At 36.7% G+C, this 16,251-nt stretch overlaps 1 protein-coding gene across 1 annotated transcript; it reads right to left on the reverse strand.

Moving 5' to 3' along the window:
- Positions 1-136: 136 nt before the first annotated feature.
- On the reverse strand, positions 137-6,849 carry LOC122079903 (disease resistance protein RUN1-like). Its single transcript, XM_042646689.1, has 6 exons — positions 6,317-6,849; positions 5,266-5,410; positions 3,907-4,785; positions 2,225-3,133; positions 1,702-1,775; positions 137-881 (listed from the first exon to the last, which is right to left on the reverse strand). The coding sequence occupies exons 1-6, from the start codon at positions 6,790-6,792 to the stop codon at positions 137-139; spliced, it is 3,228 nt and encodes a 1,075-aa protein (XP_042502623.1). The 5' UTR covers positions 6,793-6,849.
- Positions 6,850-16,251: the final 9,402 nt, after the last annotated feature.

The raw sequence follows: 16,251 nt of genomic DNA on the forward strand, positions 1-16,251 counted from the left end.
GGGGGGGGGGGGGAGCAAGAGAGAGTTGCAAGGTGGACTATTACATGGGGAAGGGAGATGTTGGGTTGGGGAGGGAGGAAAGCAAGGGTAAGGGGGAGAGAGTTGCAAGGGGCCAGTAGAAGAGAGTAGGGCCTCATCACAGAAGCCCAGTGGTGAAACAGTTACAGAAACAATCCCAGATAGCTTTCACTGCAACAAAGCAATTGTATACCCCTGAACCAGCTGCCTCATCTTCTTCCTCCATCACCTCTTCAGGAACATAGTCGGATCCTGTAACCCCACCATATGAAGAACCAGAGAAATTTATCGTTCTTTTACTCCTCTTCACTTCTTCAATATCAAAGGGAAACCCAAGAACATCATCAATGTTTTGTTGTTGGCTCAGCTCTTGCTGCAGATCAAATCCATTATATAATTTCACTGAACCAGCTACCTCATCTTCTTCCTCCATCACCTCTTCAGGAACACAGTCGGATCCTCTAACCCCACCATATGAAGAACCAGAGAAACTTATTGTTCTATTACTCTTCTTTGCTTCTTCAATATCAAAGGGAACCCACTGAACATCATCGTCAATGTTTTGTTGTTGGCTCAGCTTTTGCTGCAGTTCAAATCCATTATATAATTTCACTTCACAGGGTTTTAAATCCAGGATAAGAGAAAGACCTGGTGCTTCATCTTCATTGTAATCAAGACAAGCTTCCTTGCAGTTGCTTGCCCTCATCAAGATCCCCTGTTCCTCCTCTAAAACTTGTGACCAACTTTTTGAGCCTGGTTTAAGAGAAGACACTCCACCATTATCATCGACATAGGACCATTTGAAGAAATTTGCTACCATCATAGAACTCGAATGTTGATTAGGCTCTTGTTGGTCAGGTTCCCTGTTCTCAATCAAGACCTCCCAGAATTTCACTATTAAATCATTGCCTAATTGATAGGATCCATGAATATATAAATCATCAATAGTATCTTTTCCTTGCAATGGAATCCCAAACCAATCAAAACCTTTGAAATGGTGAATGTAGATAATATCTCAACGAGTAGTGAACTCAATTTCCTCAATTCTAAGTGTATGAGAACCTTTGACTAAAAATATTATCTCTAACAAAATATAATAATATTTAATAATTTAGATTTGATGGACAAATCAATTCCAACAATAAATCTCTTAAGCTAATGGATATGAAAGCCTATCCCTAGAACAACAAATCTAAACAAAGAAAGTATTTCTATTCTGATTTCAGTTGTTAGTTTGCAGCAAGACTGGTTAAGGACCTAAGTACCCTAAGGCCTAAAGATGTTCACAATGTACCAACAAAATCTGCTGGTGAATCACAGAAGAGTTTTTAAGATTACTGGTTCACAATGTACCAACAAATTATAAATATATCTTGGTAATTCTTTTTAAATTTTGTCACGTTCATAATATAAGAAATTCTCAATTTTTTAAATAGCAAATCTTGGCCTTACGGAACCAAATTACGAACCCTGCCCCTTGTATATGCTGTCGGTGGATATTTCAAAAATAGAGCATAAATCTTTTTATATGATGCTTTGGACAATTTAAAAGCATAATCAACGTATGCAATTTAACACAGGCAATAGGTTATTTTGTCTTTTTGGATGATAGAAGCAGAAATATCTAAATAGCTTGGCAGTTGCATATATGACTTGAATCTCAAAACAAGGCACAAAATTAACCCGTTATTATAGATCCCATCATTAACAGTCAAGGAATAACTCTCGCGTTGTAATCCCTCGTGTAAAAGTGTTCCCTGTGAATTAGAGGAAAGGAGAGGAGTTGTTAATGATAAAAAAAAAAAAGGACAAGTGAACCCTATCTGGTCATGTAGCCCCTGCACTAGCACGGGGCCAATAGGAATACAAGCCCAAGTACATGCAACAAGTGGGGTTGGGATGGTCATTTCAACTCCCCAACGTCTGGGCATAGAAGTGCATGACTGGGTAGCAATTTTTTCTCCTGAAAAAAATAAGGGAAAAAAGAAAACTGAAAGGCAGCATGACCCTTCTGCCCAGACATAGAGGATAGTGGAATGACCGCCCGCTCGCCCCTCATGAAAGGTGAAAAGCTTGTCCTTATAGATGCTTCCCGCACTGGCATAGAGTTGTCTTTAAGGAAACCCTCTCCCAAAAAATAAAACTAATTTGCAGTTTCTAATAGTTCATCCAATTAGAGTAGGGAAAAACAAGAGAAAGAACAGACCTGGCCATGTATCTTCCTTGGAGTATATGTTAAGTTATAACATCTTGGCGCATCCAATTCTTCCAAGTATTTAATTTCCTCAAGGCTTGGAATCTCCTCCAGCTTTTCGCATTCCTTAAGCCATAATTTTGTCAAATTTTCCAGCTTTGACAAATCCGGTAATAGTACCATAGAAGAGCAATATATACAAGAAAGTTCAACTAAACTTAAGGGAAGCTCTGGGAGGTATTCCAACTTCTCGCATCCACAAAGCTCTATGTTTTTCAAGTTTTTCAAGTTTGACAAATCTGCCGAGAGGGATTGAAGGCTTCCAGACATTTTCAACTCCACTAAATTGGAGAGCATCGAAAAGTCATCAGGTAATATTGAAATTCTTGTTCCTTTCAGGTTGATGCTGTTCGAACACTTCAGTCTCCCCATTGATTTTGGTAGCTTCACTAGTTTCCAGCAATACTTAGCATCTAATACCTCAAGCTTCTCTAATAGGCCAACACTATCGGGTAGTTCCTTAATTTCACAACAGCACAAGTGGAGCTCAACCAAAGATTTTAAATTGCCAATGGACCCAGGCAACTTCATTAGTAATATGCACTCTCTGAGAATAAGTTCTTTGAGATAACTCAACCAACAAATGTTGTCTAGGAGTTCTTCCACTTGTGTCAACAACAAGTCAAGCTTGACTAGAGATTTTAGATTGCCAATGGATTGAGGCAACTTCTTGATTCGTCCGCACTCCATAAGATTAAGACTCTTGAGCTGACTCAACTTTCCAATGGACTCGTCTAACATATCCAAGGAACTGCAATCTCCAAGATCTAATCGATCCAAGTAAGGAAACCATGAAAAGTTTGGAGATGTAGATAGATATCTACATCTACTAAGATCGAGAACTTTCAACATTTGAAACAGCTGTCAAACAAAGTCAAAACATAAATGTGTATAATCCATACAACTTAATAATCAAATGAGAAAAAAAAAATATCAAATACTATACTTTATGTTCATCTTGAGGCATGATATTCCAAGCTCGTTTAAAATTGCTCCCCGAAAGGTTGAGATAAACTAGTCTCTTATGATAAAATTTGATTGGTAGAATACCCCAAGGGCAACTGATCCATCTGAACCATCTTAATGCAGAAGGCAGGCATGAAAAATCTCCCTCGACATTTTTTGAATTAATGTTGAGAAATCTTAGATTGGACACCATCTCAAAGTGTTTATTAGTTAAATAAATTCTTGGTAGGAAGCCGGAGGAAAGGATCATGCCTCTTATCAAGTCATTTACCTACAAATGAAAACAAACAATGTAAATTGAAATCAGTGCACAATAGAAAAGGAAAAAAAAAAAAAAAAAGAACGAGGACTAGTAAAGAAATATCCCATGGCATTTACAGTATTATAGTAAAGGCAATGGGATCCACCTACAACATTGGCCAAAAGAATTTTAAAATGTACTCAATGCACCATATGTTTATTGTGCTTGATTCCACATACTTTTGAATATGATCTGTGAGAGAGAGAGAGAGAGAGAGAGAGAGAGAGAGAGAGAGAGAGAGAGAGAGAGAGAGAGAGAGAGGCATGTGCTTAGGTCTTACTTGGTGTGCTTCTAATACTTCCAAGATATCATCATAAATCTACAACCTACTACACCTACTAGGTTCAATAGGGCTCTCTTCTTTCACAATTTCCCTACCCATGTCTCTAATCTGATCATGCATCCTCAAAGAGTATTCACCATCCTCATCACCTTCAAATTTTAAAAGGCATCTTTTGATTAATCTCCGTATTGCTGGTTTTGGATGATAGCCACAAGCTTCCCATATGGAAATTACAATTTCTTTCTTCCATCCAATGAAAAAGCACGTAGCATCAAGAAATATTGCTTTTTGATAATCATTTTCTAGATTGCCGTAGCTTATCTTCAACCTTCTCTGGACTTTTTTAGGAGGAACTTCTTTCAATTTTTGTAATGTAGTTTTCCACTCTTCTTTGTCGCTTATGTCGGACAGGTAAGACCCGAGCACTTCTAGAGTTAAAGGCAACCCTCCGGAATATTCTACCATATCATGTGAAAGTTGCATATAATCTTCTGGAGGTTGATCCCTTTTGAAAGCACACAAACTAAATAGTTGAAGAGATTGCTTATGATCTAGCTCTTGAGGCCAATAGATTTGATCTTTATCAACTTGAGCCACATTCAAAATATGCTGGTCTCTAGTTGTTATTATGATCCTACTTTCTTGACCAAACCAATTGAGTTCACCAGTCAAAGCATTTACTTGTTCTTGACTATCCACATCATCAAGAACAAGAAGAACTTTTTCTATACCAAGTTTTTGTTCTATTAATTTTGTTCCTATATGATAATCATCAATGTCAAAATCTGTTTTGAAGATATCTTTAAGAAGTTGCTTCTGCAAAGACACTATACCATATTGCTTTGCTCGTTCTCTGACGTCTGAAAGAAAACTATGCCTATTGAATGTTAAAAGGATGCAATTGTAGACTGCTTTGGCAATAGTTGTCTTCCCAATACTACCGAAATCACAAATTCCCACAAACTGAATGTCATATTGTTAGATCAAACACCAAGAAGCACGAATAAAGGGAGACAATAGATCCGTACGACACAGAGATTTAACGAGGTTCACACACCAGGGTGGTGTGCTACGTCCTCGGGCGAAGAAGAAGATGATTCGCTATGCAGAAGAGAGATTACACCCTAGCAGCGGCGAGGAATAACTCGCCCTGAAAACCCTAGCTTCGTGAAAACCCTAGAATACAATGACTCTCAACAAGCAACAGTACATTATATATATACTCCAAATAGCGGTTCGACCCATCGGGTCGCGGTCAATCCAGTCGAACCATGCCCGGGGGCTACGCCCCCGTACCCCCATACGAGATCAGTGATGGGCTCCGGCCCAAGCCCTCTGCTTCCATCATAGATCTCAGAAAAATTCCCATTCGGATCACCACCAAAATATGTTGGATCGGGTCAATCTTCAAAACGGGTCAAGAATTCGAGACAAACTTAACACATATGAATCAATTTTTAGTAAAGTTAACAGATCTTTTGTATGGGAATCCATTCCGATTTGGTATTTACATTCAGCTAAGCGGGTCCTATTGATCAATTCACCCAGAGCCAATTTGGCAATTGATTCAAATTGCTCTGCTTGATTCCTGCAATCATTTTATATCCATCGTAAAATCATAACAACTAATAAGATCAGAGTAGCTAGTGAAAAATATTAACAAATTACAAATTTTCATGTGATGGAAAGATATTAGAAATGAACACTAATGAGATTTTAGTACTATGAGTGAAAGTTGGAAATATCGATCCTTGTATACAAAGTAGGGGTGTGATGGATTTTGAGTTAGGTCATATGTGTTTGCAACTATAACTTAAACGTAAATATATATCATTGGAGATATAACTGTGCATCAAGGTGTACAACTTAAGTTTCTAGTATTTTTTCCAATACTAATCAACTTAGAGCTATTAATTATTCTACATCATGAGATGTAAATTAGTCTCTATGATCAACCTATCAACAACATTGGGCTTCAAACAATGTACAAGATCCATGATAGTATGTCAAAATGGGTTTGAAATGTCATATTTCTTAAAAATCTTGAAACACTTGAGATACAAGGGGAAGGTCTAATACAAGGCCAACCATAAATTTTGCACCAAATCATAAATATAGTCGATCAATAGGATGTTGTGGATCTAGTGCATAGCGCACTGATTGCAGCCTCTACTTGAAGAGCAAGCGCCAGGAATATGGATGATCTAAGGATCGACACTTGTCACATGTGTCCTTCCCACCTTTCCTTTCTCCCATCTCCCCCCCACCATCTTCCCCTCTAGTGTAGGTGAGTAAAGTCCCCTTGGGTTGTTTAAACATTTTGTAGCTATAAAAAAAATTATTTTGTTTTCATTTGAAAATCAAAATGTCAGCTATGATGTAGAATGAAAATTATTAGTTTGTGGGGAAGGAAAATAGTAAAGAAAACTGCTAAATTTCAGATATGATAACCATACTACTACCTCAATTCAGAGGAAGTTTGTGAGATCAAGACTTAGTTTCGTCGAGAACTACTCCTTTCAAACTTCCTACCACTTTCAAAGCTTCCCTCCAACTCTCAATGATAGAGGATTCGAAATTCTTCTCGTGTTCCAGAAATGCTTCTTCAAAACTTCCTATTTGATTCCGAACATGCGGCGGCTCCACGTAGAAGAATATGGGCAGGACCATTCGACCCTTCAATCTGTAGCAATGAACTATCTGAGTAAGTTCCATCAAGCACCATTTGCTATGTGCATAACTTTGAGAGAAGATAGGGATCAAGATTTTGGAACCCTCAATCGCTCTACTAAGGGCAAGGCCAATGTCTTCTCCACTCCACAATTTCTCACTATCAATTAAGACATTAATTCCTCTATCTTTCAGAACTAAGTTAAGAAAACCAATGAAGTTATTGCGAGTATCTTTGCCCCTAAAGCTGAGAAACACATCGTAGCTAGTAGATCCAGTTGTTGTGGAGACAGTGGCCATGAAGTTGCAGAGAAGATAATGTTCAAAGAGCTCTTTCCCCTTAAAAAGGAAAGCATACTTACTACCTAACCAAGTAGATGGTAGACTGATTTTCTGAGGTGCTTTCCAATTGATTTTTGGACTCTTTCTGAGTAATCTCTACAGTCCACACTGACAGGTCACATGAAAATGGAATTGAAAAGTATTAGAAGAGGACTTGACCCATTCAATCTTGAAATTACGATTTCTTTGGCATTTTTAATCGTATCAGGAATCAGGATTCTATGGCCGTAACAATTTTGTTAAGTTTGTTGAATTCTTGACCCATTTTGAAAATTGATTCAATTTCACATATTTTGGTGGTGATTCTAATGAAAAGTTTTTTAAGATCTGTGATGGAAGTAGAGGGGTTGGGCTAATAGGCCCAAGCATCGAGTCCATCACTGATCTCGTATAGGGTGCGGGGGCATAGCCCTCTTGGTATGGTTCGATCGGATCGACCGTAACCCGATGGATCAACCCACGACTTAGAGTACGTTCGAAGACGTAGCACACCTCCCTAGTGTGTGAATCTCGTTAAATCTCTATGTTGTGCGGATCTATTGTCTCTTTATTTTTCGTGTTTCTTAATGTTTGATCTAACAAATTTCTTTCACAATTTTCCAAGATATTTATGTGAAGCCCCATTGGTTTTCTGGTATTCTATTTTGGATGGAGATTGATGCACCATAGTCTCCCTAGAGATGACAATAATAATGATTTTAAAGAATTCAACCTCATAAATCGATTTATCTAATGAAGCAATCTAAGACCATATTAATCCACATCAATATTCTTGTGATATTAATGTGAGATCAACTTCCCATATATGAGTGATATTGGATCGCAACTTCTCATGTTTTCGAACCTAACTTCGACAGGGGCCCACTCTAGAAGGTCGCTCTTGTTTCTCAATGCTGTTTATTTTACGACGAGGTGAAAAGTTTAAATCACATTTTCCTAGAGTACTCAGTGCTATTTATTTTTGCACTTCTTGGATATTCGATGGCCTGGATTCCCCTAAATCCAATAACTCTTTTCTTTGTGGAAAAGGGAAAGTGGAGATTTCTCCGTGAAAGTCCATGTCTGCATGACCTATTACTCCTGATGTATTGTGGTATATATGAGAGAGAAATCTTAGAAGGCTGGATGATGAAGCTAAAAATTGCAATGTGATATCAAAAGTGTTATTTGGCACCTGGTCGAAAAGAAATTGTCCCGCATATTTCAAATGAGTTGATTAAAGAGTTTTTAATTTCTAAAAAGCTGAAGCTTATGGTGTCCCCTTAGAAGGCTCCTCAAATTCATGACGTGGCATGGCAAAAACAGGATTTTGATTGGGTTAAACTCAATATTGGGGTTAGAGGAATTTTTAGGACCTCGTTGGAGCTCATATATATTAGATGTTTCAGAACTTAATGTGGGAGTTGCTTCTTTTAGCAGAATATTACGCTTTCTTCAAAGAATTGTGATCTGCTCTAGAATTGGGATTGAATAAAATTTAGGCGGAATAATTTAGGCGGAATGTGATATCCCTTCAGTTTTGGAGTGCATTAGGAATCATTCTATCCCTCGAATTTCTTTATAGAAGTTGCTCTTTCATAAAACCATGAGGGACTGATATGGAGAATCACACATTGACCACTGTTGATACCCCCGCCTACAATCAATGTTGTCATATGGCAGGACCAATGGACGATAGTGGGTATGTCAAAGCTCGAATCTACAATTAACTAACTCGAAAGTAATCGATTGAGAGTATTTTCATCAAATGACTACCAACTCCATTGGTACATGGAGTATAGTGAGATACAATTGTAACCATTGGAACTAGATCTACAAACAAAGAAAGAGAGAAGAGGGTTGAAACAGAGATGGACTACTTTCACGTTGACGGTGATCTATTGGTTCTTGTTAAATAGTTTTTAGCAAATTACATGTGTAAGAAATTAGCATGTCAGGAAATATTTATAAGACTTGATTGAATACTAAATACAGATTTATATCAAAAATTTGTAAAGTAAGAATTCATAGGGTAAAAGTGGATTTTGATCCTCTTCAATTCTTGTTCAATTCTTTTTGTGTACACGATACTTGTACATTTTCATAATCTAATAATTGTAGAAGTTTTTAAGAATTCAAATCCATTTTAACCCTTCAAATGTCTTAAACTTCTATAATGGTTATTTTTGAAAATATATAAGTGTCGCATGCAAAGAAAGAATTACACAAGAATTGTACAATTAAGAATTGGAGAAAAATCCAATAAAATTAGAATAATAAAAAATATGGAGAAAATATTCGTGTAACACCAGCCTAAACATAAAGACACCGTTTGATAACGTTTCTAATATTTTTTTGTGTGTAGAAATAGTAGAAACAACTTTTCATGTTTCTGAAAACAAAAACGATTTTTTTGATGTATGATAAACCTGTTTCTCAAAATGTTTTTTGCAAATATAATGCCACTAAAAAACCGAATAGTATCATCCAATGCCCAAAAGGGAGAGAGAATTCGATTGCCTCATTTTAGGTTTAAATGGTTGAGAGATTTATCGAGTACAACAACATTTTTTTTTTCTCTCAAATTCGTTTCTAGAAACAACGAAACAAGTCTGAGTTGTTTCGTCAAAGTCGTTTCTAGAATTATAAATAGGCATAAATTTTGATTTATGTTTCTAGAAACGGGTGAAACGGAATAACTTTATTAAACGTTTTTTAGGTTGTTTCTCCGTTTCTGGGAACAAGAAAACGTAGAAACGATAGAAATGAAACATTGTCAAATGGTGCCAAAATTTCATGCGAGCAGCCTCCTCTCCACCCCGAATCCCTTAACATGTTCTAAATATTATGGCTCTAATTTAGAGGTTAACATAATGTCCCCTCCAATACCCAAAACTACGCGCTGGGATCAAAGAAACCCTCTCCTAAAAATATGAAGAACCTCAAATGTAGCATCAATTAAACGTAAAGCACCTTGATTGATCAAATTCCAAACGTTGGGTGCTTAATGTATAATTTCTCGAAACGTTAGTGTCATTTACCCATAACTTTATGGGTAAACTTGTTTGAAATTGTGATTTGCTTGGGTACCTTGGACCAAGGTGGACATATTCAATCACGGTTGACTAACTTACAAGGCCAGACGGCACAAACCTTTATTTTTGGAAGCATGTTATTACTTTTTGTATGACCGGAGAGAAATATACCTCTTTACAACCCCACACCCCGCTCCCAAGGTAAAAAAAAAAAAAAAAAAAATGTTATATATCTCAATGGACCATAGGTAATGCTCGCTTTCATTAACTCTAAATATATAAAATAGTCGATGTCTTTGAAAAATAAAAAATGATAAAATATAAAATAAAAAAAACAGATCCGTATTTGGCTGCACCTCAATCCATGCCCAAACACAGGAGGTAGCAGAAAGACTACCCTTTTCCCTGATTGGATTCTTGTGTGTCTCCTCTAGTTGGTCCCTGCACTGGCCACATGACCTGCAGGTTGTTATCTCCAATTCATGAATAGATATCATGGGGAATTATGTTTCAATATTGGCCAATATACAGTTTGAGAAAAAGAAAACTACCCATTTGTGTGTTTATGCCTAGACACACGAGGATGTGAGAAGATTGCACTATCCCTTGCCCCGTGTGTTGAAGATACTTCGATGCGACCTCCCATTGATCTACGTACTGGCACAGCGACCATACAAGTGAATTGGTTTCTAAGGTCATGGCAAAGGTTAGCGGATAAAGCGAAATCTCTCAAAAAAGAATTGAATTGGTTCAACAGTTGAATTTGGATTAAAAATAAGTTCCGATTCTTGCTACCGGCTCCATATTAATCGTAGTGATACATGTATCATTGATTTGAATACCTTAGTATTGTTGAATGAATGGAAGTTTCTCATGCAATCACAATTGGTTGTTTCTACCAAAAAACAGCAATTGGTTGTTAGACTTTTGACAAGGGTTGAGGTCATTATTAATTATATACTTATTTAGTTAATTTTTTTTTTTTCAGATTTCTCTCTCTCCTGTTTTGTGTGTAGTTGATTTCTCTCCAGCCAGAGAGGAACTGAATCCATATCAAGATAGTATCTTTGTTTTTGGTATAACATGAAGATGCCCACTGTTCTATCCACTTCCACTGGTCCTACAATATACTTGTCTCATCCTCCCATTGCAACGGTACTTTGGAAAACATGATACACTAGAATGGCAATGGATGGTATTCAAGCTTGTATAGGGAAACATGAAGGCAAACAAAGAGAAGAATTGATTTGAGAGAGAGAGAGAGAGAGAGAGAGAGAGAGAGAGAGAGAGAGAGAGAGAGAGAGAGAGAGAGAGAGAGAGAGAGAGAGAGAGAGAGAATAATTACTCGCAAGTTTTCAAACAGAAGTCTATTATCTATAGAAACAACCTCTCGACATTCTCGGGGTAAGGTTGCGTAGTTCTTTTTTTTTTTTTTCCAAACAAAAAATTTATCCATTCATTACAAATCTAAATCCAGGTAGTGCTTACATACATTGATATAGAATACAGAAAATAACTTTTCTCAGGAAAAAAAAATAGAAAATAGCTAAGATTCCTATACTTCCTAATAATTGGCACTCTTGAACAACTAAGCACTTGTTCTGGAAATGAAACGCGGCCATTCTTTCGCTGGTTACTATCAACTTCCAGAAACATAACTTATCAAACACCTTCAATTCCGTTTCTGTTTCTAAAAACAGAAATTTATGTTTCTGTCATTTCTTGAAACAGAAATAGCAAAAACGTTGTGAAACAGGCCCTTAGTCTTTACCAAGAGGAGGGGATCACCAAACCTTTTCTCTATACTTAGTCCTTTGTATAGATTTAAGCCCCGAACATGGCTTATAAAAGATGTCCATTACTCAAAAATGATATATTCGGCCCACAAATCCCAACTATGGATCAAAATAGAGTATTCCAATGCCCAATTACCCGGATTGACACCCATAACTGCACCACTGATGTATAATGTAGTCTTGGGAATGTTGGAAGCCAAAAAGAGCTCATTTCAGGAAAACTCTTGTTCTTGCTGGTATACCACACACTTCGGATGGTCTAAGTCTATTTTGGGCCTTAAAATGGATTTAAATCGACTTTTTTTTTAATTGATACTTTTTTATATATCTATAAAAAAGCCCATATATATGAGCTTTGGTGCATTAGTAAGGTTTTTCCAAACATGTTTAAGGTGATTTGCAAAAAATATGATTTAGAAACTCTTTCAAAAGTAGATCTCAGTAGGCAATATATATATATATATATATATATATATATATTGTAAAATAATATAGAAATAATATACTTTTAAAACAAATTAAATATGCATATGTAAAGGCTCTCCTAATCGTAAACTAAAATTGTCAACATCCGTTAATTTTACTTGCTTTTTGGACATTTGGCCCTCCAAGGTATTTTAATAATTTTAAAGCCACTTATTTCAATTTACTTTCAAATGACTCCAAGGGCCCGTTTGATAACGTTTCAAGAAACGCGTTTCTGCCATTTCTGTTTCCAGAAACAGCAGAAACGGAGTAAAAAGCGTTTGATAAAACTGTTCTATTTCACTTATTTTCAGAAATAGAAATAGAAATTTTTACTTATTTATGGTTCAAGAAACGACCCAGGCGAAACAAGTTGAACTTGTTTCGCCGTTTCTAGAAACGACTTGTGGCCATTCTTTCATTGGTTACTATCGACTTCTAAAAACATGACTTATCAAACACCTTCAATTCTGTTTCTGTTTCTGTTTATAGAAATGGAAATTTATATTTCTGCCGTTTCTTGAAACAGAAACGGCAGAAATGTTATCAAACGGGCCCCAAGTGTTACTTGTGGATGATAAAAGACCGATGAGGCTCAAAACGAAGCCTCAAACCCTATCCTAAGTTATCCTGTGCATGCACCCCTATGCTCTATGCAATTTTTTGGCAGTTCCAAAATTTGCAAGATTTTTTTTTTCAACTTTGAGGAGCCTTGTCCGCAATGAAATTTGACATGTAAAAAAGGGTTCTTGACTTTTGTCTATCAGCATTCAACAGTGTCCCCCTTCCATATCTTATATACCTTCTAACATATAAAAACAAGTCAGAATATAATATTTTCTTGGATATAAAAACAAGTCAGAATATAATATTTTCTTGGATCAACCAAAGGAGGAATCCCACTTGCAAAAACGTTTATATTTTAGTTGGTTTGTTTGGGAGAAATTTTTTTTTCATACCATGTAAAGGATAAAAAAATGTCTCCCCTTATTTTTGAATCGAAATTACCATCATTCAATTCTGCCTACCCCCTTGACTGAGAAGATTCGAATTTTTCTTCAGCCGTGGTCAAGAGACTCTCCATATAAAGCATCACACAACAGTGGGGATGATTTCGATAATTCATAAAGGGAAGGGGGAGGGGACAGAGAAGTAAGTAAAGGAAAACTTTCTCCCTTCTAGGAAAGCAAAAGGATAAGATTTTTTTTAGGTGTGAGGTTTGAATCGTGTGACTAATTTTTGTGATACCCTTTTCAAAACACTCACGATATTGACATGATTCTACACGTGTAAATATATATGGGTGATTTGCGTACCATCATAATCCCTAACCATAGCTCAAACTTAGCCATGTCTTTTTTTTTTTTTTTTTAATTAAGATGTCCAAATCAACTTACGCGCGCACCTCGAGCCACATGTCTCTATAAAACAATATTCATTTCATTTGTTTCTACCTTGAAAACCCATAGCCATTTTGGCATATTTTCTAGCCTGAGTTGAAGGTATCATTTGGACACATTAGGCGATATCTAGAATCTTCAGAAGAAATTTTTGGCTATTACAGAACACCGGCCACACATATCAAATCAAACAATACAAACAAAGAAACCCTCAAATTTTGGCTCTAGAGGGTAAGAACTTTGAACAAGGGGACAGGAAGAGCATGTAGTGTTGATTTGTGCTGCAAGGTTTCACATTATGACCATCCAATTTCATCAATATTAGGTGAGCGTTCAGCCTCAGTTTCTCAACTTCACCTTTAAGTTTCAGATTGTTCAAAGAATATATACCTGGTCCAGGGTCCACTGGAGTTGCAGGAAGACTACTACTTGAGAGAGAGAGAGAAAGAGGTAAATGGAGGGTTATCCTTCCATCTGTCCCAATCTCTAGGCACCACGAGGTTTAGGAATTGCCAGATTCTTAGTACCATACCAGAAAATCCGACCAGGGAATCCTGAAAGCAGGATAAGCTAGATTATAACCTCATAAGGTTTTCTCTCTGTACCAACTCTTCCTTCCACTGACTTATTTATTTTTTATTTTTTTGTACAGATGGGGAATTGAAACTAGGACCATGCGCTTATCCACATAATCTCTAATCCGCCCTAATCATTTGAATAATCCACTGTAGAGTGGTTGAAGATACCTCAGCTGTCCTATATAATTAGAGGGTTATCCTCTCTCTCTCTCATCAAACTCATAAATCCACTACTGTTCTAAGCAAAAAGGGGGTTTTGTGGGGGTGGGGGGAATCCACTATTGTTCTTTAAGAGATCAAAATGGATTATTCCTTTTTCAGTGGACCCAAATTTTGTAAAGATAGAAGAGAGTTACAAAGAAAAGAGAGAATACTATTAGTAGAAGCACACAAGGCAACAGAACCCAAAAACAGAATCTACAAAGAAAGGTTTGAGGGCCTTATGATGGTTCTTTCTTATGCATATGACTGCAGCCTATTCTACACATGACGAGATCGTTTCTTGCAGGCTTCTCTGCACGCGAGACTGCAATTGGGCATACAACGCTGAAAGCAACTACTTCTTCCCTCACAAGTATTTTCGCATTCGGGCTTGCAATTGGGCATGCATCGCTCGATACATTGACTATCTTGAGCTTCAACAGAGGCTGTGGGCATCATCATCACTAACACAAAAATGAAGAGAGCTACCACAACTACCTTCTTCCAAACCATCTTGTACTATAAGTTTTCTAAACCACTTGAAATATGATAAAGAATTGAAGAGAATGAGAGAGGTGGTTGTTATTTATAGTTGAAGATAGGCATTTAGGGAAAATCCTAATCTACTTATAAGGAAATATGATTTGCTTCGATGTCATCCTTGGAGTATATGTATATTATGATGTGGAAAGTGCTAAGATAGAAAAGGCAAGACTGTTTTTTATGGTGTTAAAGTGGGGTGTCCTAGGGGGCTGCCGACCAAGCTGGTGTCCTCAAGGGAAGGCTATATAAGGTAATGGTTTTTAAGGTGTGGGAGGGGGAAAGTTAAGTAGGGCTGAAGAAGGGGGTCACAAGGGTTGTCTGAGCCACTAGGACACCTTACTGCCACTCACAATGGCTTTTGCATTTTTTGGGGGAATTGTTTTGTTTACACCACGTGTTGAAGGAGTCATAATGGTTGTACTTCTCCGCCCACTATTTATAAATGGTTGGACTTATCCTCCATTGTAGTGTGATATCCTCTTAACATGATTCGAAGGTCTCGTTTAAAAGTTTCTTTCTTGATCGTGGTTGAAGAAAAACTTGATCTTTATTTTATTTATTTATTTTAGAGATTTAAATATAAATACAAAATAAAGAGATAAGGTACTATCGTAGTTCAGAGAAACTTTTCCAAAATAAAAAAAAGGAAAATAAAGATTTGTATATGATACGCATGCATCTATTTTGACCCACAACTAACAAAAGGAGAAAATATTTTGCCCATGGTGAGAGATGAGGTGGCTGTGCATTTGGATTTGTGATATATTAAATTGGTGGTCCAACTCAACCATATAATACATCTATATTCTAACCTTAGATTAAAATTTTCAACAATGTTTTTTTTTTTATTTAATAAATGAAAAAGGCATTCAAAAGAACAAACAAGCAAACCTAAGAGGAAATCTACCAAACAATCAGAAGTGGCTTTGATTTCTCAAGTCCTTATTAGTTTGCTTGAACCTTTTTCTACATATTCTTAAGTTTGGGAAAGTACTATTTATGCTTACCCTGTGAACAAACCCTTTTGGCTGATCAATTGACCACTGGATGAGAAGCCCATTATCCTGGTCACATTTTTAGTTTTAGGTGCATCACCATAGTATGGCCCACCATTTTTATCTTTGCATTATCAAGGTTGGACAAGGAATCCTCAAGGATAACTTTAGAAGCTTCACATTTTCAGTATAAAATAATGATTTCATTGATTAACAAATGAGTCGATAAAGTTTGAACTCCAACCGATGCCCAACGTGAAAAATACTTGAGTAGTTTAGGAAATAAAAGAAACCTTTGCACTTTAAAAGCTTATTATTGAATCATGGGTTCATGCCTCATGTTTTAGTGATGAAGTATGCATTTGGATGTTTGTTTATAAGATTACCAATATATGTATGAGTGCGCACAAAGTATAAACAATTCG

The sequence above is a fragment of the Macadamia integrifolia genome, chromosome 1, assembly GCF_013358625.1.
Source record: "Macadamia integrifolia cultivar HAES 741 chromosome 1, SCU_Mint_v3, whole genome shotgun sequence".
Lineage (NCBI taxonomy): Eukaryota > Viridiplantae > Streptophyta > Magnoliopsida > Proteales > Proteaceae > Macadamia > Macadamia integrifolia.